The sequence below is a fragment of the Nothobranchius furzeri genome, chromosome 2, assembly GCF_043380555.1.
Source record: "Nothobranchius furzeri strain GRZ-AD chromosome 2, NfurGRZ-RIMD1, whole genome shotgun sequence".
NCBI classification, from domain to species: Eukaryota; Metazoa; Chordata; class Actinopteri; order Cyprinodontiformes; family Nothobranchiidae; genus Nothobranchius; species Nothobranchius furzeri.
The window spans coordinates 55741415-55767098 of record NC_091742.1 but is presented as its reverse complement, the minus strand read 5'-3'; the positions used below and the strand labels follow the sequence as shown (position 1 = coordinate 55767098).

The 25684-nt window shown below is 38.7% G+C and overlaps 1 protein-coding gene across 3 annotated transcripts in view; it reads right to left on the bottom strand.

Moving 5' to 3' along the window:
• Nucleotides 1-25684, bottom strand: part of arap2 (ArfGAP with RhoGAP domain, ankyrin repeat and PH domain 2) — a 251081-nt gene that overhangs the window by 50863 nt on the left and 174534 nt on the right. For all 3 annotated transcript variants that reach the window (XM_070546657.1, XM_070546659.1, XM_070546667.1), the window contains exons 18-21: nucleotides 24661-24859; nucleotides 2852-2915; nucleotides 2207-2370; nucleotides 1519-1731 (exon numbers count right to left, since the gene is read on the bottom strand). In XM_070546657.1, the coding sequence (XP_070402758.1) occupies nucleotides 1519-1731; nucleotides 2207-2370; nucleotides 2852-2915; nucleotides 24661-24859 (640 nt within the window). The remainder of the gene's footprint in view (nucleotides 1-1518; nucleotides 1732-2206; nucleotides 2371-2851; nucleotides 2916-24660; nucleotides 24860-25684) is intronic.

Genomic DNA, 25684 nt, shown 5'->3' with positions numbered 1-25684 from the left:
TGGTTGATTCCCCTTGTCAGTTTCATTCATGTACACACACATCTTTATTCAAAGTTTCACACTCTTGCCAAAATGTATTACTTACACGTACACTACAGGCCTAAAGTTTGGACACACCTTCTCATTCTATGTGTTTTCTTTATCTTCATGACCATTTACATTGGTAGATTCTCACTGAAGGCATCAAAACTATGAATGAACACATGAGGAATTATGTACTTAACCAAAAAAGATAAAATAACTGAAAACATGTTTTATTTTCAATTTTTTTTATAAACAGCAACCCTTTGCTCTGATTACTGCTTTCTACACTCTTGGCATTCTCTTGATAAGCTTCCAGAGGAAGTCACCTGAAATGCTTTTCCAGCAGTCTTGAAGGATTTCCCAGAGGTGTTTAGCACTTGTTGGTGCCTTTGTAAATGGTGATGAAAATAAAGAAAACACATTGAATGAGAAGGTGCGTCCAAAATTTTGGCCTGTACTGTATATGAATGCTATATATATTAGGGCCGGGACTTTAACGTGTTAATTATGATTAATTAATTAGAAAAAAATGACGCGTTAAAAAATTTTTTACGCATTTTATCACAGCTTGCATTTCGAGCAAGGCGGAACCGTTGTTATTGCACGATTTCCTCCTAGACCGAATATCACTGACGCACACAACAATGCACAGTGCTAATGGCTACTAAAACAGACTAAAAACAGAAAGAAGTTGCCTTGCTTGGACTGATGCAGGATTTAGGAAACACGTCCGCCTCTTTTCTTAACTTGGAAAAAAATAACTTCCAGACGACAACAACGGAGTCCGTGTCGCGGACATTTTTCAGAGATCGTCTCTGCTGCAGCTGCCCGGTAGCACCGGAAACTTTACAAAAGTTGTGGAAGCTATATTTTGCGGTAAGCTATATTTTTAACATTTACGTAACATCTGTGCAGCGCTGAAAGCACCAGACAGAATAATCCTTTGCCCTAACAGTAGTTTATGAAAGTAGTCGGACAAACGAGAGGCACCTGGCTGCCGCTGGGAGAACGCTCCGTGTTCTCACTACTCTGTAAACAATCACAATAAAACGTGTCTTAAAGTTGAAAACAGAAGTTTAAGGTAAAACAAAAACACTCTAAAAATGTGATTAATTTCGATTAATTAATTAGAAAGCCTCTAATTAATTAGATTACATTTTTTAATCGAGTCACGACCCTAATATATATATATATATATATATATTCAAAAGAATTATTGTACTTTCTTTTCTCGTAAATGTTATTGTACTACTTTAAATATGAGTACTTTTATAGTTTGTAAGTAGCAGTAAGAGCCTTATCCGTACTTGGGAATAGGCAGAGGTCTTAAATGTGGGCCAAGTAATACCACTTAGTTTAGATGTTTTACCAAAATAACCACCAAACAAAACCGACTAACAAAATAGGAGCTCTGCGATCCTTTGGGAATAATAAAAAGCAACCAAATTCTGTGGTATGACATTTTAAAACTTGCACCCACAGCGACTCACGTACCCAGAGCTGACACCCAGTACGGGTAGAGCTCCTTGGTCAGCAGTGCATCCTCTGCCTGCGATAAGAAACTCTTCAGGGTGTTGGTCACGTCTTCGACCTGATGATCCTTTCCCCTCAGCTTCACGTTGCGGGCATCACGGGTGAACTCCTCTAAGAGGTGCGACACTCGAGCAAGGTCCCCAGGCCTCTGGTAGACTCCCTCCATGCACAAACCTAAAAGAAGGACGGTGATTAAATATAAGACAACCAGAATCCTTTTTTGTCTCCACGAGTTAGAGAATTAAACAACCTTATGGCGACTTTGAGCTGAAGGATTAAAAAAACACATTACATAAACATATTTGCATTTAAATTGCAGGTAGGATGAAATGACGGTGCAAGGTATATTAACCTTCTGTTCCATTTTACAGTTTCAAGCTCAGTTTTATATCTATCACATGCTGCCAAAGCAACACTCAATGCAAAACAGATTTTGTACTTAATTTTTTGGACTAATCTTATAGACTGAGAAGTTGGAACCGAATTTTCCACATTTCTAAAAATACGATGAAAAGAAAGGTAAGATAATGTCACTGCATTGTGCCAGACAATGTTCGAAAGCGTGAAATTCCCATCTCCACGCAGCAGACTGGATGAATCAGTCATGCAAAAAATGTATCTGAATACAGGTAAATACTCTGTAGCTCACCATACTGGGTGACAAAAGCAATGCAGCTGTCCACTATAATAGGAATGCCGTTTTTGGTCAGTTGCTGGTCGCTGAGCGCTTTGCCATTCGTGCCAGCAGCCAGCGAGATGGCCGAGTGCCACAGAGAGAAGTCCAACTTGTTAAAGCCATGGATGTAAAGTGTTCTGTTTAAAAAAAGATGAATAAAAGAGGAGAAAAAAAACATAATTACCAGACACAACACAATGCTAAGTGAACAAACACCTGAAGATCATATATAAAGCACTTCTAAGCCATTAAAACAACTACCAGCAAGATTAAAGGAGCCCAAAGGTGTCTCTGCAGAACACACAGATAAAAACAACTACTGCTTTCCCATGAGGGCTGAGCAAAAACACACAAACAAACAGCAATTAGCGCAGTAAGAACAAAGTCTCGTTGCATTACTCGAAAAAAGGAGCCAACAACATTTTTACAGGTTGTGGCAACACCCACTTCTCTGTCTCAAGCGGGCAGACTTTAATTACCACAGATGGTTATAGTAGGTGAAGTGCCTTTGGACTAACAAGACTAAAGGTAAAATCAAAAGTAACAATGCTGCTCTAATGCATAATGTTTCTGTATCAGAAATGTGCTGCCAATTAGTACGTTTCTTTTTCGTCCTACCTTCCACATTCCACCATCAGCAGGACTTGGATCTTGTCCTCGCCCTCGGTATGTGTGGAGACAGCTGTGGAGGGAAAGGGCAGCCAGTTGGAGTAAAAAAACTGAAGTCACAAAAGGTTTTTGCAGCATGGAGAATTTTGTTGCAAAGAAATTAATGGGTACAGTTAAGATTGGGTGATTTCAGCAATTTTTCTCACTAAAAAGCACAATTTTGCAGCTAAAATTTGAATTAAATGTATCTGCAACTTAAGCCTATCCAATAATTTTTACATAAACTTCAGGAAACTCACAAATCGGCCACAAAAAATATTTTTCCAAGCTGATTTCTAAGCTCTGTCCACAAAGCAGCATGAATAACGGGGTGGTGGCGGGATTTCTGCGACATTTTTGGTGTTGGGAGTTTAGAAACAGTGATTTTAAAAAAGCATCACCGCTAATTATTATCTTTTCCATCAATTCTGCTTCACCAGAAACTTTTTCCAATTTTACAAATGCCAGTTGTTTGGCGATGACTGCTGGAATCGTTTCCTACTGAGTCAAAACCAATCAGCACAAGTCCTGTCCAGCAACTCTACAGGACCATTTCTGAGTTGAAACCCCAGTTCAGGTACTCCGTTGATCCCTGAACTGGTTCGTAAAGTTGTCCTTTCGGCCCGGCTCGCTCAAATGAAGACACACACACATGCTGCGAAGCTCCGGTTAAAATAATCCGGATAGTTGAATAGAGCCCTACAACCCTTTTCAATTTATCAAAGTAAAAATAACACAAAAAGCAACTGAACTTTTTCATATTCTTGATGATTTGCTGAAACAGAAGAGAAGAATAACAGAAGTTTTAATGCAATAGAGGAGAAAATAAAATCCTCTTGCCTTTTTTTCTAAATACACCAATGATTACCAATCATTTTTGCCCAGTGAAAAACTGATTTATGATCAAAGGCAAAAAAAAAAAAAAACTAAAGAGATTCCTTGGATAATTTCAGACAATGATTCGCGTGAATCTATTTTCAAGGAACAAAAGAAACTATTCACTCGTCAGAGAAAAAAAAAGAAAATTCTTCAAAAGAAATCAACAAAAATGGAAGAAAAGTTTTTTGTTTTTATCTTTTGGTTGTATGACTTCGAAGAATCCTGACTATTTAGTCACTTTCTGATTATTGTGTTTTTACATCACATCAAAAATGTGAAAACTTCAGTAATTTGACAGCACTAAAGGTTAAACTTTTAAGCCTAATATTACTTTGATCTGAAAATAAATAGTAGGAATATTTGACCAAAAAACTATTTCATTTTGCAACTATTCACAACTATTTCCAGTTCATTTGTAACGACAGACAATAATGCTACAGGCTTCTAATATGTTATTATTGGTAAAAATACATACAGAAAACAGGTCTGGTGTATTTTACTTTTACTTGGTCATAATGGATAGCTCAGGTGTACCCTGGCTGGACATCCTGTGCCATTTTCAAATCCATTTATTAGATTAGGATCGGTTAATTTCAGGCTAGTTTCCATCCGTAGTCCCGCGGAATGGTAAAAACAGGGTTACAATTTTACAACAATTAGGAATTCACATCAAAGCTTGTTATAAAATTAAATCTATGTTCAGCTTTAATATTAAAGGACAATCCCATACACAAAAACAATTTACGTACTTGTATCGCAAACTTATAGAAGACACAAGATAAAAAATATATGACCCGTAGTAATATAAACTAACTATGAAATAAATAAAAACATTTCCATTTTCATCACTGGTCTAAAGGTTATATCAAACAAGCAACGCAGCAGCATTTCTTCTAATCTGTACACTTTGGTTTGACCATAACCAGTAACTTTTTTGTTGAGTTTTTCTTTGATTGCTCCAGTTATTTAGATCTACACATACAAAAGACAGACAGCATCACACTAGAAGTGTGCTTGGGAAAAAGTATCAACTATTATTTATAGACAGAGAGAAAACTGGTCGGCAAATTGTTTCTCACAAAGTTTCATTTGTCAACAAAGTTATCAATAAATGAAGCTGCTTCCAACCAAAATGAAGCTTCATCCTATGGACCAATCACAAAAAGTGATGAAAAATATAATGAAGTTCAAAAGCAGACTTGAGTGCTTCAGAAAGTCTTGCTATCACCTAAATCCTCGTTCAAACAGGATACACTCCCGCATAAATGACCTGCACTTGTATGGAGTTTGAGGATTCCAAAGCGCTTTACACTACAGTGTATCTATCATTCATCCATTCACACACACACATGCACACGCTGGTGATGATAAGCTACAGCATAGCCACAGCTCCCGTGAGGCAGCTCCCGAGCACAGACCCATCAGTCCCTCCAACCACTATCAGCAGGTAAGGTGGGTTAAGTGCCTTGCACAAGGACGCAAGAGCAGAATTCTCTTCCAGGAGCTGGGATCGATCCTACAACCCTTCAACTATTGGACAACCTTTTCTAACTCCTGAGCTACTGCTGCCCCAAAATGCATAAAAGGTATGATTCCAGATAGGTGGAGATAGTCAACGTGACTTTTAGGATGTTCTTAGATGTTGTATACAACTCTGTGAACCTCAGTCTGTAAGCCCCAGTTGTTCTGACTGAATATCACAAGTCTCCTGAAGAAAGTTTTGTGCCATAAGGAACCAGATTATTTACATTCTGATAGAGGCATCATTGATTAGCATTATTGGCCAACCAAGCACCAAAGATGCTCAATCAGATAAATGAATTTATAGTTACTAACTGTCCATGTCCTTCAGAGCCTTTACAGGGAAGGTCTTCAAAAATGCCTAAAGGTGGTTTGCCTTGGTAAAGTCTTGGCAAGGATTTCGGGAATATATCAAGGATGAAATGGGTTCCACGTTATGCAGTAATAGGTCCACAATGGCCTTGATTATACTCAAAAATTTAGTAGCAAGGTTGTAGTTGTTTATCATATTGGTGGTATTGTATCAAGGTACTGGGTGGAGTGTAGTGGCAACATATCCATGAGCACATAGCAACTGGTGTTGTTTGGTAAGCTGGCCACACTGGCTTCATGCCTAGGCTATAACCCCATCATGCTACAAGCACGGTGCTATAACAAACATGTTTTTATAATATTAGTAGACATATTGACTCCAAGCGGTTTTTCTCAGATAGACCAACCACTCTAAAGATGATACTTTAGCTAAGTCCGCAACCTCTACACCTTCACACAGAAGCAGCGTATCTTCAAAGCTCTACAGGTCATGATGTGGGGTCAATATCATTCTGTGTGAAGGGGGCCTAACCATCCCTCCACTCTTTAAGCAGATCCTAGAACCCTGGTTCAAATCTGTCCCCAATGTCACTATTTTGAGTCAACAGCAGCAAAGGAAACCAAACAAAACCTGCTGCTTTAGGGATGACGTGACACTGTCATCTAAAAATCGCAATGGCATGCTTGTCAAAAATGGCTTTCATCTTTGCATTTGCTGAGATTTACCTGCTTCCAACTTCTCCCCTTGGGAAAGCGGCTGCACATTCCTTTCCTAGAGTAATTTACACCTTGAGAAGTAGTTTTGTAGTGAGGTAAATAGTCCATTTCACTGGCGTTTTATGCTGCTGACAAGCCTTTTAAAACACAGTCAGAAGAAAAGTGACTGAACTATGTAGTAAATACACTGGAAAATGCAAAAGGCAAAAGGTGTTCTGTTGCTGTAATGAGAAACATGAATTCAGGCTTTCTGCCATTGTCCTATTGATGGTAGATTAAACAGGAGAGGGAAGTAGGGCATAACTACTGGTGTTATTTGTCCTCGATCTTTGCATAAAAAGGTCTAACTGCAGATATAAAAGACTGCTTTGTTGGCGGTATTCAACACATCAAGAAAACACAGTTACTGATATTCTTCATCTGCACAATCAATCTCTTGAAAATAACGGAGGGAGACACAGAACGCGTGTGCAGAGGGACTCTAACGCTCGGCCATAATCTCTTCAGGGGCTTCAAACAGCTGCCTGGATCATGGCAACAATCGCACACAACAGAGAGAAAAAAAAGAAAGAAAAACAAGAAGAGGCTTTACTCAAATCTCCTAGCAACAACATCTGGCACTTTCATCATACTTAACAACTAACTGTGCTCAAAAGATGAATGGAGGGATTCAAATAATCAAAAATGTAGCAAATAACGGATCTTAGAAGAGTGTATGACTAGATGTGTTTTCTAATTACCATAAAACTCAGTTATTTATTGAATTGTGACCAAGTTTTCAATGTAAATGAAAATTGTGATTATTGCACCTTCTAGACTCCTAGAACCCCCCAAGATGCTTTACAACATAATCAGTAATGAACCCATGCACACACATGCTGGTGGTGATGAGCTACAATGTAGTCACAGTGAAACTGTGCCGAGCACTGGCGCCACCAGTCCCTCTGACCACCGCCAGTAGACTATGTGGGTAAGTGTCTTGCCCAAGGACACAACTAGGGCTGAACGATTTTGTAAAATAATCTAATTGCGATTTTTTTCTTCAATATTGCAATTGTGATTTAATTCACAATTATTTTCTCAAGGGGCTTTTCTCATTTTTCAACTAACGGAAGCAAAAAAAAAAAAGATCTATATAACTTGTACTGAATATAACCAAGTTTATGTATCTACATATATCAACAAGTTTATTTGTCTACATATATATGAACACTCACAAGTAAAGACTTGCAGGCAGGAGCACACCCCTTGAAGGAGAATAGGTATTAGCATCAACTGTGAAAATTGATTTGCAGGAAAGAAGTGTGTCCCGTTTATTGAAGTCTTTTGTGTTTAGAGTTTTTGACGTCTTGTCCATGCATGCAGAGCTTCCGTAGTTCAGTTACGTTGTTCATAGCTGCTAGCCAAAACTCAATGGAGTTGAAGTACTTTTCTAGCTTTCCAAAAATATCTGTCTGTACTTATTTGATTAATGGCAGTTTTTACTTTTTATTTGACTCCAAATGTAATAATTTGGCACGTTCCTAATTCGTAATTTGTAAGAATCTATTCGGCGATATTAGCATTATCATCCCTATGGGGTTATTCAATGTATATTAGCATTGTGCTAACCACTAGTTGCCAGTCAAATCGCAGCCTTTGCGATTAGAAAATCTCCTTTTGTCACATCGCAGTTTAATTGCATATGCAATTAATCATTCAGCCCTAAACACAACAGCAACATTCTCTGCTGGGATCGATTCTACAACCTTCCGATCACTGCTCTACCTCCTGAGTTCCTGCCGAGTGCATCTTTAAAGAGCAAGTAACGTCTAAAAGTTTTATTTTTTTTTTTTGCTGATGAACTGTATAAATGAGTGTCTAATAGTGTTTTAAATGTGTGTATTCATTATTTTAGCATTTTGGTGCATTTTTTTTAAATTAAAAATTCTGCCTAAATACCACAGTATAGCGCCACCTTCAGCTTAAAACATAGAGTTTGAGTTATTTTGAATACACTTTAGCCAATGGCTAAAGAGTAAGATACCACGTAAACCAGTAGAGTACTACGTAGCAGCTCTGTGTCAAAGTTATAAAAGCATCGAGAGTCTCGGCCACGCCTTGTGGCGAGTTGGGAGTTGGATTTGCAAGCGAGTGTAGGACGGTTAAGCCTGGTTTATGCTTCTCCGTCAGCTCCGCAAGGGACAGACACACACGGATTGACGGAAGCGTTTTGCTCTTTTACTTCTCCGTCTCCTGGAGAGTGTTGCAAAGCAATTGCCCGGCAGGACAGCAGAGGGCGTAGCGCTGTTCTGTGGTATCCAGTCATGTATCGGTCCAAGATCGTGTCTTTATATTGTGTTTTTTGTGTAAATAAGACACTTTTAACACGGACATATTTGTCTCTCATTCTCCCAACTCTTCATGTGCTCCCCACCTCTAAACCCACATTTCCTGTAATTTCTGTCCACAAATAAAACGCTTGCTGCGCATCTTTTCACTCCTCCAGTCACGGGAGGATGAAACGTTCATATTTTTAGAGTTTTTTCACGAGGTATTCTTCAAGCTTCTCCGTGTCTGCTGCTAGTTATCCTCGGCTCTCTTTGCAATGGCGGCGCTGTAAACAACACCGGCGTCCTGACCAATCACAAGCTTGCGTAATCCGTCTCGTTCGACGGATGTTTAAAAAAGTGGGCTCGACTCTGTACGTACTTGCATGCCTGCCGGAGCCCTACGCAAGAACGGATAATGGCGTTGCGTGTCTCCGCACTGACGCAGAGGGAGAAGCATAAATCAGGCTTTAGCCGTAGTTCAGCATTAGCATATCCTAAACTTTAGCATAGCTTTTAGTGTTATACTTAACTCATTTTGTGTTAGCTTGGCTGTTGGATATTGTAGTTTAGTTAGTGTTTGGCTGTTAGTGTTATTAGGAAAGTAGTTTGGGTTTAGTGTTGCATATCGTGTTAGTATGGTGAGAAGGTGTAGTGTAGTGTGGTTGCGGTGGCTCTGTGGGGTTGCACTCCTTTCCGCTGGACATAGAAATTGGGCGCCAGTGATTGCGCGCAATCGTTGTCTGGAAAACAGTCAGCTACCGCCTGGTGCTGTAGTCTACAACCAGCATTTTACCCGCGATTCCTTCCCCAACATGATGGAGTTTGAACTGGGTTGTTCTGCACGTATCCGTTTGAAGAGGGAGGCCGCGCCCACCGTGGCTCTTCTGCGATTTAGATGCAGCCCACCGACTCTGCTCCCCCACCATGGCGGGCTCCAGTCTGAGGTGAGTAAGCTAAATAAAACTTTTAACATCTTCTAAAGACAATTCCCTACCTAAATGCAAAGTTTGAGAGACGTGGTTCACTTCATTTAGCTAATATCAGTCTGCACTGCCTTCGGGTTGATTTGTCAAGTTCACAAAATGTGGAACGGGATGTAAGGTTAGAATCAGCGGCGAATCGAAATATATCTCGAAGCCCTGGCCGACGAAACAGTCCACATGACTATTACTGTCAGGCTCGGAGAAAATTTGGGTTGTTTTTGTGTCAGTCGGTAATTCTGCTAACAGTGACTCTAACTAACGCAGCACTAGTTGACAGACATCATTACAGCGTGAAATCCAGCACAGCGTGACCCGGTTCTGTAAGGAATTCTGTTCTTGACCCGCTCTTTAATGGAGACATTTACAATCCACAAAATAAGAAAAATAAAACCCTTAAAACTTACCAACCAAAAGACAAACAGGCTGATTGATTCGGCTTCACTGCTTCACAGATGTCTGTCTCATTCTGACTGGCAAGTCTTTGTGTAAAGGCATTTTGGATGTTGAGCCAAACACCAAAAACAATTAATCCCCAAAAGTCTAGTATTTATTTATTTATTTTAGGTCTGGCATGTTTTCAAGAGTGTTTCATTCTGATCCACAAAATAAGAGAAGAAAGAAAAGAACTTAAGAGATCGACTTGAGAGAGCCTTATTAACGGCGTTATCAGGTAAATGCAAAACACTTGTCATCGTCGCCGGAACAAACGCAGAAATCCTCATTCATCCATCTCAGTGGGAAACGTTTTGAGGCTTAATATTTTTCTGTGATAAAGGACCGAACTCTGCTGCCTTGTTTTTAACCAAAGACTATAATTTGATGGGTTATTTTTTTTCCCACTAAATCAAAATGTTCAAGGAGTTTTCCGTCTTGTGTTTCCCCCATTTTTAATGTGGTAACAACTCCTAGTTGGGTGAGGTGGTGCATGTGCAGATGTAAAATAACAAATGTATACTTTTTATTATTTATGAAGCTGCTTAAGATTGCTTTTTTCATTGTAATGATTGATCACCATTGCATTATTCAAGTTATTTTTATATTGTTTAATTAAAATTTGAAAAGCCATTTATGGGGTTTAAAAACTTTTAAACGAGTATTTATTTTTGTGAATTCTGTTGTGAGGAAATTAGAGGACATTTCCTAAATAATCGGCAGGTCATCTTCTGCTTACGGTTTGATTTTTTTAAATTAAAGAAACAGGTGATTTTTAAAAGAAAAAAGACCTGAACTATACATCAAAAATGTCAAAAATACATAAAAAGTAGTCTGTCCTGTCAAATGCACAGAATTTGCATGTGGTCACATGATTCCTCCTCTCAGAATTTTTCTTCAGTGTTGGTCATATTGTTTGTCAGGAACTCTGTTAGTCAATAATAAGGTGGTTAGCTAACATGCTAGTGCCAGTATGTAGTCTTCTACACCCATCTTCTGCATAAGCTTCTGATGGAGAAACTCTAGGATTTGAAAAGCCTGATAGATCTAAGTCACACTGAAATTCATGGTCTCATCTATTTTGGCTCACAATGGGGAAGGCTGCTGTTGGTTTAGCATACAGGAAACAGCAGAGAACGTCTCAACTAGCAGAAGCTAACTGTTAGCATTAGCAACTCCACCACACAGCAGAACACCTCAAGGCTTGTGTTATTTGTGCAAACAAAACATCTACATTGCAGAGCAAACAGAGTCAGTGGTAGAGTCGCATTGCTGTTATCCAATCAGAGGAGAGATGTCCAAATATCAGGAAATAAGTATCCTAGTCCTGCTGTCTGAAGCTAAGCTGTGATGTGGCTGATTTCTAGTTCGTGAAAATGGTGTATCGGAGCTTTTTTTCCCCAGACTACAACTTACAAGGCACTCATTTCTACTGCAAATGTATTGATTAAACAAGTGTTCCACACCTTTAACACCAAGGTAGGTATGGAACTGGGATTTTAGGCATTATGTTCCATATAAATCCATACCATAAACTGGACAGCATTATGACCAATCAGATCAACAAACATAATGTATTGATCATCACTACAGAATTCAGTCAACGGGGCAGTCCACCATGCATCATTGAATAAGAAGTAAATACATCAGTTTTCAGAAGAAATTACTTAAGTGCCCCTGTCTGCTTATGTCTCAAAGAAAATCTCAATTCTAAATGGTCCAAAGTTGATGCTAAAGTGGCTTCAAATGAGCCTTGTTCCTGAGTCAACACCACCTTTGTAGTTACCCAACAAAGAGCGCTGTGACTGATGAGACACTAAAATGTTCGAGCCAGTGGTATATCTGCTGAGGCGACAATGGACCGTGGCTACACCGACCTGAAGAGAAAAATATTTTGCTATCACTACGGTTGGTCTAGATTTCTAGGTTACCCCTAACAGGCACAGTAATTAAGAATGTCTCCTGATTTATATGCAGAGAAGACACTGTTTTTCAGACAACCAATTCAAGGCACACACACACACACACACACACACACACACACACACACACACACACACACACACACACACACACACACACACACACACACACAAAACATTAAACAGACCTAAACAAAAATGACCAGTGAGATAGTTCTAAGTGATTGATAATGAAGTGAAATTGGATTAAAAATGTATTTAGTGAATCCAGCTAAAGGTGACAGCTGCCTGGAGGTTTCCATTGGAATTTATCATTTTCAGATGGTTGGGAAGAAAAATGAGATGATTTTTTAACCTAACCTAATCATGAAATAGAACCACAGAGAACATTAGAGAAGTTAATGTGCTCATCTCATTTGAAAGCCTTTCATTGTATGACATTCTGGATGGGACGGCTGATTTGTGCACTGACATCTAATGATTATCCCGCTCTATCTGTCATTTCCTCTTCATTTTCCTTTAACTCTTGTTATTTGTGCTTCAGATATCCTGACACAAGACAGGTCCAAAAGATAAAGCACCTCTAAATACACAGCTGACACCAGAGAAGACACTCGGAGAGCCACTGACTTCACATTCTTCAAACACTGTTATTATTACAGTGTAGTAACAAGAAACGCACTGACTGGCCCATTTTTAGCACCACTAAACCAACAAGTCGACCAGACACTTAAAAATCCAATTTAGTACCAGTCCACGAACACACCACAGTAATTGAGAAACATGTTGGTTTATTTATATCTATAACATTAATAGTGAAGGTTATTATTTATTTATTTATTTATTTTACTAATAGCTGCCATTTAAACTTGTGATAAATGAAAGTCCAGTTTACTATGTAAGACATATTATATCAGAACAGGGAAAATAAAGATTTAAAAGCCTAATTACTATAATCATCAAGATATAAATTGCAGAGCTTCTAATTAGAATTAAATGAATGAATACTTAATTATCTAATCTGAGTTTAATCTCAGTCATTGTTCTTGTTTTGCTGAAAACTTCACGTTTTCCTTGCTGCAAAGTATTTTACTCTTAAAGGGACTTTTCGGACTTTTGAATTTTTATGCTGGCGACTGCCCCCTCAGGCCAAAAGCGTAACGGCAGCTTCAATAGTAGGCTCGTGCACAAGGCGCGCATGCTGTACGTGCACACTCCTTAACGAAAATAACAGCTGAGACTGTCAGCTCCGTGTGTGTGTGTGTGGCCAGGAGGACAGAAGAAAACAGCAAATTAATAAAAATAATGTGCCTCTGTCTCTGCAGCTGCACTTTCTCGTCGACCGGCCGAACGTGCAGTGTGTGTGTGTGTGTGTGTGTGTGTGAGTGAGTGTGTGTGTGTGTGTGGCCTGGAGGACAGAGGAACACGCAGCTAATTAATTAAATAATGTGGTTGTGTACCTTTCTCTTCAGCACAGCCAACAAAGGTTTATGATGGGTCAGTCCTCCTGCATGCTCAGATCATTCCCTTCCCTTGCTTGAAAAATTGTTCCAAAATGAAAGATGAACCCACATCTTTTTTAATCTGTGAATTCAATGCCGTTCGGCGAGTCTCAAATAAAAATTTGGGCGTCTTATTGGTGTAAAAAAAAAATATCATTAATGTAAAAAAGGAACTCCAAATAACAAACTATGTTCACACCCAGAATCAAACCCAGGTCTTCTGCATGAGAGTCAGACATCTTACTAGGTGAGCTAAGGTGCCAGTAACATTTGACCTATCTATAACTTTTATATCCTTGATGACAGCAGAAACAATGTCAATCCAAAGAACAGCTCGGAGCGAAAATGGCTATTTTGTTGCTAATTTGCAGGAAATATCTAGAAGAAAGTAGCTAAGGGTCCTCAGAAATGTAGCTAGGTTCATCACTAGGCGTTAGGAACAGCGACAAAGTCGCTGACTTGGCACTACCTCACTCTCTGCTGCTAAAGCTACGGATAGCAAATGCTACGGGCTATGCCTGTGTGTGAACGCGCATGAAGCAGCCTGCTTGACCTGAGCAACTCTCTTTTTCTGTGATTTTACAAAAAAAAAACAGGCAATCACAGTAAAAAAACCAGGGCTCATTCTACAGGACCAGGGAATTGCAGGAGAATGTATGAAGAAGAAATTTATTATTTCTATACATGTTTTGGCTGTCAAACTTCCATAATGTCCCTTTAAAGAGATAAAGGTTCAGATGTTTATTTTTTTTATATAGAAATATGTTAACGTTATTTTACTACACTTTTTCCATATTGAAAATGATTTACACAAACACCGACTGCACATATAATTACTTCACATTTTGTTATCGAGCTATAGTCAAGTTCAGGCACATTCTTAGACTCTTCAATAGAAATTTGTGCACTTTCAAACCCTTTAAAATACACTCAAAACTATTCTTGACTGTAATAAACACCAGTTAAAACTTTTTGGTAAGATTTAATTAAATTTTACTAAATCAAAACTGTAATTTATCAAAATGGTTAAACTAAAATAAATGTACAAAGCATAAACCTAAACGTAGCATGTTTAGTAAACCACTCAAATGCCATTTTTAGGATTTCTTTTAAATTATTTGCAATAGGGTGCAGCAAATCCCTAGTGTGACATTTGTGCTCCACTTGGGCTGACGAAGAAAAAAGTGGAAACTGTGCATGCACCCAAAAAGTAACATTCTCGGCCTTATCACTGACTAAAAGTTTTATGTAAGATTTACCTAACATCTATAGAATAACAACTGCAGTTTATTAAAATAGTTCATCACAAATAAAAACACAAACTTAGAAAGAGGTTACCTTAAAAGTGGGTCTATCATTGACTTATATGTAATAAAATTGCATGTAAATAAATTACATCAAGTCTACATTGTTGACCAACCCCTTTTTTCAGTGTACACAAAAATCTGGAATACAAATCTAGTTGTGTACTACATGTATTACATGTGTAATACATGGAAAAACGAACACACCATATTTGTAAAGATACAATTTTCTTTCTATTTAAAAATGTTTAACAGTTTGTTTTTCATAAAAGTTTCTTTTTTTTTCCTTTTTTTTTTTAACTTTTTCTAATAAGAAGTCTTTTTACTTTCATAAAAATACTCATGGAAAAAGAAACAAGTATTCTAACAGGGATTTGCATGCGAGTGAATTACAGCTACCTGCATTGAAAAGCTGATAGTTCATTTCCAGAGAGTCAGAGAAATGATACGCAGTTTTTTGTCACAAGTAGCCAAGGTTACAACAATGGTTTTATTATTAAAACAATTAAATTGTCGATTCAAGCAGAAAACACAATAATCAGTGCATTATCTACATTTTTGTTACCAAACTATTGCTATTACATTGTAGGCTATAGGAGTTGCCACTTGACTGTGGCTGCCTCTGTTTGTGAGCCAGTTAATGTATTTTCACTCATTTTGTTTAACGATAAATATTTAATAAGATCTTCAAAGACCTGCATTTTTATCCTAACTCATCTTGCATACCTCTTTTGAATTTTGAAATAGTTTCACTGGAAACTTGATCAGCAGAGAGCCTCGGCGTTGTCCATACTGGGAGGAGAGAAATTAAGTGGTTTCAGGTTTCACAAAAATTGATTTTCAGAGAAAGTTGTTTGATCAATAAGGTGGACAAACATTTTTCCCCTGGGATTTAGATTGTTGCTAAAAAAAATATAAAAATACTGAAATTCTTTGAAAACATATTTTGAATTCTGTGTTCAATAAAAACTACTTAAAATCACATAAATATACCAGAAAACTGTAGAAGGTTACAATATTAGGATTATATATATATATATATATATATATATATATATATATATATATATATATATATATATATATATATATATATTGTAACGGAATGAAATGACTGTTTTCCAGCCACCCGGACTTCCTTTTTAAGCAAAGAACCAACAAGCTGGATAAAATCTGTTGCATTTTACCAACCAAGCAACGGTTCCTTTCAGAATAAAAGCTGAACTCACTGACCCTCTGGGTCCATCTGATGCTGTCAACCAACCTGGAGACAATCCAAAGACTAGTCTGTCGTACTACTGATGCTGTTTCATCAGCTCCGGTACCGAAAGGGCGGTCCAAGGACCTGGCATTCTGGATCCGTACGGAGGTCTCATCTTGAAGGGTATGTGTGGAGCGACAACATGGCATCTCATGTGTTTATGAAACTACTATCATAGCTTAAGAACAAAACATCACAACATCATTCAGACTTGCTTCTCTGGATACGAGAGTTCTGATTACAACATCACTCACACATACACCATTCATCTCACGTCTCATTCATACCAAGATCCAGTCATCACTTACAGTTTAGAGTTAGTCTTTTTAAAAATTGTTTAGAAATAAATCTTCTTAAACGTTAAAGGTGACTCTCTCTTCTGTTGTCTCTCAGTTATTACGAAGTGTTACATAATCCCTGCAATAAAAAGTTCCAATCTTCTGGTTAAAAGTACCCAAAGATCCATAAGATTGATTTAACATTTTCTATGGAATCTTATGTCTTATGGTTCATTAAATAATATGTAAATTAACCCTTTACAGTGATCCCTCGTTTATCGCGGTAGATGCGTTCCAGACCTGGCCGCGATGGGTGAAAATCCGCGAAGTAGGGACACCATATTTACAGTACAGTGTCAGAACCCAAGTTCCCAGACCAGCCTCTTCCAGCTAGCCGGCCTCCACTATGGACCACAACTCCCAGCATGCCCCTCGCGGGGATTCCCTCCACGTCGCACCTACGTCACAAACCGCGGCTATAAATGGAAGTCGCCTTTCCAGCTCACCACTCAGTCATCGTTTCTTCAGATTCATGATCAGAGTTTCCAACCTACCGATCCATCCCACGAACTATCAGCTCATAGTAAGTTATCTTACTTACTTCTGGAAAGCCCGGCATTTCCGTGTCACTTCGTTGACGCTCGAACGATCGGGGGTTTCCTAGATTAATCGTGAGCCGGCGTTTCACCGACACTATCACTTCCGCGTCTGTGAAACCACGCTCCCTACAAGCTCAACTCTCAAATCCAGCCGACCAGTCTGACATACAGTACTATATTGAATTATCGTATGATCACATTCTCTTTTTGTGGGTAAAACTCAAGAACAAAATTTTTTTTACTTGGTTTTTTATAGTTTTATTACAAAAAGTGCATTTTATGATGAAATTGATGAAAAAAAAAACAGGAATTTCTTGATATTTCGCATAGAAAAATGCAGCGAATCGGTGAAAAATACCACGAATCGGCGAATTTCCCTTGAATAAGGCTCCAAAAAAAATCTGCAAAGTCGTGAATCCGCGATAAACGAACCGCAAAGTAGCGAGGGATCACTGTACAATGTATGTGTGTATATATATATATATATATATATATATATATATATATATATATATATATATATACACACACACACACACACACACACACACACACACACACACACACATATATATACTGAATTGGTGTTTATTTGATGGGTTTTTATCTATCCAAACATTTTCTGCTGCCGGTTTTCTGCTTAATTCATAATTAAAATTTAGGTGAAAAAAATTAAAGTACTGTAATAAATTGAAAAAAAAAACACATGAAAACAACATTAAAACATGTGATTGGATTTTTATAAAATAACTAAATTAACCATTCCAAACCTTAAGCATTGTGTTGTAGAATTATGATTACTTCTAATAAAACTAAATTTATGGAACAGATAGAAAATCCTCTGCAGTTTTAACATTATAACACTTCCTTTATTTTTTGCAAGACAGTGTTTAATATATCTAAGATGCATTGTAAATGTTTGTGCTAAAAACAAAACAAAAACAGATTTAAAGTGTAAAAAAATATTTTAAAGAGACAATGTGTCGTTTTTACCTTTAATCTCTGCGAATATCCATCAAAATGTTGAGAATGAATTAAAAGATAGCCAGTTGTTGAAAAATATTGGTGGCTTCGTAACATTTAACCACAAAAATCTGCTCTAAACTCCATGGGAATTCTAATTCAAATTCAATTCAAAAATACTTTATTAATCCCAGAGGAAAATTAGAGAACGGGTCTAAGTCTCTGGGCAATGCCATATTAGACGCCATGTTTTCTTCTATGGGAGCCCGTGAGGACAAAACACATGGTTACGAAGCTTTCACCAATCATAAAGGTTGTTTTAAACATTTACCTCGTCACTGATGAAAGGGAGTCTGATGTGCCTCATTTAGCGTGATGTTGTGCGCCCAAGGATTTTTGACCCTAATGGCCATCCGTTGGTAAGGTCTTAGTCAAACACAAAAATACTGCTTGCTTGCAGTAATTTAGGTACGTACTGCCAGGGAAGATACGTTAAAAATATCTAATTCAGTCTCAAATCTATTTATACAAATGTCTGAGTTTTTTAATATGAATTTTTTGAAACTACGCCCACGTCTTAAACCTTATGCCGCACCTTTATCACCTTGAGAGAAAGCTTAACTGAACACAAAATACTTGGGCACATTGAAATTTTCAGCCTGAGAAATGAAAACTGAACCCATGGGGATAAAATATTATCCGAGCACTGAGCTGAAGACAGCAGAGAGAAAATCTCTGGCAAATACAAACTGCTGATGAATTCTGAACTGAAGCATGTTGGAAACATGCAGTGATTTTAATTTAACGTGTTTTTATTTAATCCCTTGGTGCTACACGGGGGCACCTTTCATGCGGTGGTGTCATTGTAGAGAAAATAACAGCTAATCCCATGTCACAGACTGGGAATCCTAAAGCGATCTTTTCAGTGGCCCTGAACCCACCATGCCCTGACAAAAACACAGTCCCTTCTGGTGCCAGAGGCTCTCCGGCTGTGACAAATATGGTTTGTGAAAGCTGGGAATAAAATGAACACTGCTGCAGTTCTTTATTCTGCCCCAGGTGAGAAGACGGGGCGGCACTTTGGTGCGATTTGATCCACGTCGAGATGTAAGTAGATTAAAAAGATCTATTTATTCTCCTCTCCTTCTGTCCATGCATCACACTGCTGAAATCAATTAAAATGTTCCAAAATCTTTATCTGCCTAAGTATGTGTGAACTTTTACTTTCCTTTCATGGATCGCGCTTTAAATTTTTCTTTTTTACAAGTGAGTTGGACAAACAGTACTAATACACTGAAAAACTTGAACTACTTGGCTTGTCAATGTTAAACAACTGGTTTATTTTTAAATGTTTCACACCAAGCGGGAATGGTGAAACAATTCTCACCTCTATTTGGATTGGTTCCCTTTCACAAAGCACTTTTTAAAGCTGAGTTAACAAGAGTAGCCCTAAGAAACACTGATAATAATTCCACCTTACTACACTACAGGGGCAAACTTGATAAATCAGAATATAGTGCAAACGTTCAACTTGATAGGTGAAACTAACCTCTGAGACAGACTCACTACATGCAAAGCCAGATATTTCAGTCTTTAATTGTTATTGTGATGATTAGGTCTTACAGCTTTTGAAAACCCCACATTCAAAATGTTAGACAATTAAAATATTGTGAAAAGGTTCAATAATCTAGACTCAAAGTGTCACACTCTAATCAGCTAATGAATCCAGAATACCTGTAAAGTGCTCCTGAGCCTTTAGATGGTCTCTCAGTCTAAGCTGGATTAATGAAATGAATAGAACTTTGCACCATTTTCTACTTCTTCCTCTTATGTTTCACTGGCACATTTGCCCATGAGATGTTTTACAACTTTTTTCAAAGTCTACCTTTGCTTATTTGGACTGGGGCCGTTTTTTACTATGGCCTCTGATTCGCTGGATAGTAAGGTTGGGCGACTGAATTCACAAATCGTTTTTAAGAGGAATTTTTGTATGTCTGTTAGTCCAGCAGATGGGAAATTACATAGTTCCAGGCCAAAGTCTTTTTTTCAACACTCTCTCTTAAAGGGACTATAAGGAAGTTTGACAGTCAAAACATGTATAGAAATAATACATTTCTTCTTCATACATTCTCCTGCAATGCCCTGGTCCTGTAGAATGAGCCCTGGGATTTTTACTGTGATTGCCTGTTTTTCTGTAAAATCACAGAAAAAGAGATGCTCCGGTCGAGCAGGCTGCTTCACGCGCGTTCACGCTCAGGCATAGCCCGTAGCATTTGCTATCCGTAGCTTTAGCAGCAGAGAGTGAGGTAGTGCCAACTCAGCGACTTTGTCACTGTTCCTAACGCCTAGTGATGAACCTAGCTACATTTCTGAGGACCCTTAGCTACTTTCTGTAGAACTTTCTTCTATATATTTCCTGCAAATTAGCAACAAAATAGCCATTTTCGCTCCGAACCGTTCTTTGGATTGACGTTGTTCCAGATGTCATCAAGGAAATAAATGTTACAGATGCAATAAATGCCAATGGCTTCTTAGGTGTGTTCTTGCTGTGTCTTTCTAAATCCATGCTTTCGTTCTTTTTTAAACACAGAAACAGTTTTGTTTACCTGTTAGTAGCTACAGTTTCGCCGACGGCTGCCGGCTTCTTCAGGCTGACGCTGATGGTGGCGCGTCACTTCCTTCTCCGTTTATCTGCGGGCAGCAGAGGACGTTGTCGCCCTCTACTGCCCGCTCTCCCCTCTCCGACGATGCAGTCCCATGCGTGGTCCAGCGTGTAAACTCCGTCGTCCCTGTTCATGGTCCCACATCCACGTCTCCTTATCTCGATTGCTTCCTTGATCCATCTTTTGTATTTTTGTTGTTCGGTGGTTATGATCCGTGTGTTGTCCCAGTCCATTATGTGGTTTTCTCTTAAGCAATGATCTGTTACGGCTGACTTTTTTATTGTACTTTCTGCTTCTTCTTTTGCTGCTCTTGTGTGTTTACGATTTGCCTCTTTCTCGCACTCCTTTCTATGTTCTATTGTTCGTGTATTGAGTTGGCGTCCGGTTTCTCCTATGTATGTTTTATTGCATATTTTGCATGGGATTTCGTAGATGACTCCACATTTTTGTCCAGCTGATATTTTGTCTTTTGGGTGTACTAGTCTGTTTCTAACTGTTGTGTATGGCTTTGTTGGTGTGTTTATGTTGTGTTTTTTCATTGTTGCTCTTATTTTTTCCGTTATGCCTCTGATGTATGGTAGGGTTGTCACTGGTTTTGGTTCTTGTCTTTCTGGGTTTCTGGTTCTTTTTTTGGGTTGTTCTTTGCTTTCTGTTTTTGTTTGTCGTTTTCCTTTGTTTATTGCCCATGTCGGGTATGCGCAGGTCTTTATAGCGTATTGTATGTGTTTGTCCTCTTGTTTACGGTCTCTCTCTTCTGTTATTATGTTTGCTCGGTGATATAATGTTCTGATTACTGACATTTTGTGTATGGTGGGGTGTTCTGATGTCCATAATAAATATTGGTCTGTGTGTGTTGGTTTCCTGTATGTGTTTATGTTTAGGGTCCCGTCGGTCTGCCTGGTGATTTTCATGTCCATAAATGCTATGCTGCCTTCTGTTTCTAACTCATAAGTGAATTTTATGTTGCCCGTGTCGTCAATATTGTTTAAGTGTTGTGTTAGTGTTTCTGTTTGACCTTTTGGTATGATTTCCAGTATGTCGTCTACGTAGCGTTTCCATAGTTTTATTTTGCAGTTTGGGGGGGCGGTGGCTATGGCTTTTTGTTCCAGGTCTTCCATGAAAAACTCGCACAGGGTGGCTGATAACGGGTTACCCATGGCGAAGCCTTCCAGTTGTTTGTATATTGTGTTGTCGTATGTGAAGTAAGTGGAGATAGCTACCAGTCCTATCAGTTGTGCTATGTCATCTGCTGTGAGGTTTGTCCTTTTGTGTAAAGTTTTGTCTTGTCTGATTCTGTTAACTACTATGTCTATGGTTTTTTGGGTTGGTGTTTTTGTGAACAGAGATGTGACGTCATGTGAGATGAGTATGTCGTTGTCTTCTATTGTAATCTCCTTTAGTTCTTTTGCCAATTCTATACTATTTTTGCAGTGTTGGTCTGTATTTCCTAATAACGGGCTGATGATTCTGCTGATATCTTTTGCCATGTTGTATGTTGGTGTACCTATGCTGTCAACTATTGGTCTAAGTGGGGTGTTTTGTTTATGTATTTTTGGTGTTCCATATATTCTTGGTGTTATGTTTGCTGTAGGAATCCAGTGTTTGTACATTTTTTCTGTTATTTTGCCTTTTTCGTGCAGTGGCTTCAGTATTTTTTTCATGTTTTTCTTAATGTTTTCTGTTGGATCTTTTTTAAGTATTTCATATGTATTTTTGTCCTCTAGCATCTGTTTCATCTGTTGTTTATATTTTTCTCTGTCCATAACTACTGTGGTTCTTCCTTAATCTGCCGGTAGAATAATTATCTGTTCATTTTTGGATAAAGCTGTCATGGCTGATTGAATTTGGCTGTTTTTTAATATCCCAACTATGTTATTTCTGAGTTCTGCTTTCTTTCCCTCATCTGTGATCTGTTGACATGCTAGTTCTGTTGCTACAATAAATTCATCATATGGTATTTCTTTTGGTGTGACTGCAAAGTTTAAACCTTTCTTTAATATGCTCTCTTCTGCTTCTGTTAGTTTGTATTGTGAAATGTTACATACCCATGAGTTTGGTGTGGAGTTGCCTTGTATTTCTCCCCTCTTTTTCTTGTTTATGAGTCTGTTTAACTTCTTTATGTGTCTTTCTTTTACTTTTATGAACTCTTTTTCCTGTTTTTCCATCATGTGTCCTTTAATTAGTTCCTCCATTTGTTTATCAAGTTTGTAATTCCTTTTCAAGTCCAGGTGTCCTCTTTCCAGTTCATCCTCCACACGCCTCTGTTTGGTTATGACGTTCCTTATCCTCTCCTTGAGCAGTGCTCTCTGTGCTCTTTCTATTATATTTTGTGCTGTCTTGGTCCGGATCGATGTGGGACCATGAACAGGGACGACGGAGTTTACACGCTGGACCACGCATGGGACTGCATCGTCGGAGAGGGGAGAGCGGGCAGTAGAGGGCGACAACGTCCTCTGCTGCCCGCAGATAAACGGAGAAGGAAGTGACGCGCCACCATCAGCGTCAGCCTGAAGAAGCCGGCAGCCGTCTGCAAAACTGTAGCTACAAACAGGTAAACAAAACTGTTTCTGTGTTTAAAAAAGAACGAAAGCATGGATAAATGCCAATGGCGCTTTAGCTCACCTAAGAAGATGTCTGACTCTCATATGGAAGAACTGGGTTTGATTCTGGGTGTGAACATAATTTGTATTTTGAAGTTTCTTTTTTACATTAATGATTTATTTTTTACAGTAATAAGACGCCCAAAGTTTTATTTGAGACTCACCGAAAGGCATTGAATTCACAGATAAAAAAGATGTGGGTTCAACTTTCATTTTGGAACAATTGTTCAAGCAAGGGAAGGGAATGATCTGAGCATGCAGGAGGACTGACCCATCATAACCCCTTGTCGGCTGTGCTGAAGAGAAAGGTACAGAACCAAATTATTTAATTAATTAGCTGCATGTTCTTCTGTCCTCTGTCCTCCAGGCCACACACACACACACACACACACACACACACACACACACACACACACACACACACACACACACACACACACAGGACTGTCTCAGCTGTTATTTTCGTTAAGGAGTGTGCATGTACAGCATGCGCGCCTCGTGCACTAGCCTACTATTGAAGCTGCCGTTATGCTTTTGGCCTGAGGGGGCAATCGCCAGCATAAAAATTCAAAGTCCGAAAAGTCCCTTTAAAACATAAACATAGTATACATCCTTTGAAAGTTATGATTCCAGTGATTCCAATAACATGGCAATCAAGGATACATTCATACCTGTAGACACCGTTTTTGTCAAACCTCTCAGAAGTTCTAACTACTGTCTTACTATTGGAAGCCATATATCACTGACAGAATAGAGCCCTCTTAATCTACAAGGGTCCAAAAATGTACTCCAAGAAAGTAGTTAGTCCACCAATCTTATGTCCACAATCCAACATAACATACCGTTGAAAACACAAAATTCCTTCAGATGAGCCTCTAACTATACTTTTCTGTTAACATCCTCATATGATCTTCAACATTTTGATCAACATCTTACCTGATCCAACAGACGGGTCGTAAGGGGCACCCTCTAGTCTTGTGTGGAGCTCAAAAACTGTACTGATGTGTTTGTTAAATGCATCAAATGGTCAATATTGCATCAAGTAGCCAGTATGTGATAGATGCATCACATAGCCAATGAAAATGGGAAAACACCAATCCCTCACATGAGAGACATGTCAGGGCCACAAAAGGTGTAAACATCTGAACATCACCTGCATGAATACTGTATCACCCTTTGACATTTGTTGCCCTGACGAATATCAATTGTGAACCTTTTCCATATCGCTCAACATCACTGTGCTAACTGCACCAGGGCTCACGTGCAAGGGAACCCAGAACTTTGCAAACTCTGGTCCATGTTAACAGTTCTTGTGTGAAAGTGCTTCAAAGTAAAACATATTTACCCACAATGCACAGCAGCACATATGGAAACTAAATACTGAACACTGCATAGCAGCTGTCAGCACGGCGGTGGTCGGCTGATGAACTGGGCAGCTTTTAGTCGACTGTGAACTTCTCTATACGCCAAGATCAGTCACAATCTAGCTGAAGCTAAAGTTGAAATGAGATTAATAATCTCTTGAACTTACTGAGCTCCTGTAGCTGCTTGAGCTGAAGAACTTCGTCTTCTCCCTTGTCATCTCCTAAGTTGAAGTGCAGGACAGAACCTTCCAGCATGAACCAGCCCATCCTCCAGTGATAAAGATCATGACCTTCTTTGCAGTAGAGTCTGCCAATCACTTCGCTGCTCCTCCTCACTAATCCTTCAACTTTAGACGGGACAAAGCACTGAAGAAGAAAAAAAAACAGATATTAACTAAAAATAACTTTTATTAAGGATTTAACCCTTTAAGACGTGCCAAAGAACAAGTTCGCCAGAACTTATATTTACATTTTTAAATGCTGTGGTGCCATCTGTTGGAGTATTTCAACTTTCTATACATCAATACAACTTTGGTTTATTGGTGTGTGTGAGTGTGTCGGGAGTTTGTAGTGGGTGTGTGATGTGTGTAGGATGTGTTTGTGTAAACGTATTATTGCAAAAAAGCACAAGAAAAGGCAGAAAGACTGGGACTACAAAGAACTACAATTCGTGGGAAAATTACATCAAAGCAGGTGATTGGGTGAGTGATAATCATGTGACAGTTCACGTTGACAACGTGGTGACGTTTATTCTAGCGTGTGAAGCCTGTGAGCTGCAGATCAGAACGACACAGCGTCTGTTACTGAATGAAAACGCTTTTCTTATTTGCACATTTTGGTTGTTTTTTGCAAACTCATTAGCGGAAATACGCAGCACTCTGGGGCATGTTCAGTATGTGAGGTATAAGGGCAACTCCTCCGGTTTAATATGCAAAAAAAAATTGTTCTATCTTGTATAGTTTCAGTTCTACAAGCATTTGAACACAGATATGCAAATGGGAGTGCTGGTGCTCCCGCCGGTCTTAAAGGGTTAAAATCTGCCTGCCTAGTCTGGCCATTGTTCTTCGGTTTAAAGTAAAATACAGAGATCTCTGAGGCTTAAACTACAGATGGTGAAACATATGTACTAACGCGGCAATGCCTCTCACTACCAACAACTGGGCTGTCTATGACTGAGAAGATAAAAGAGGC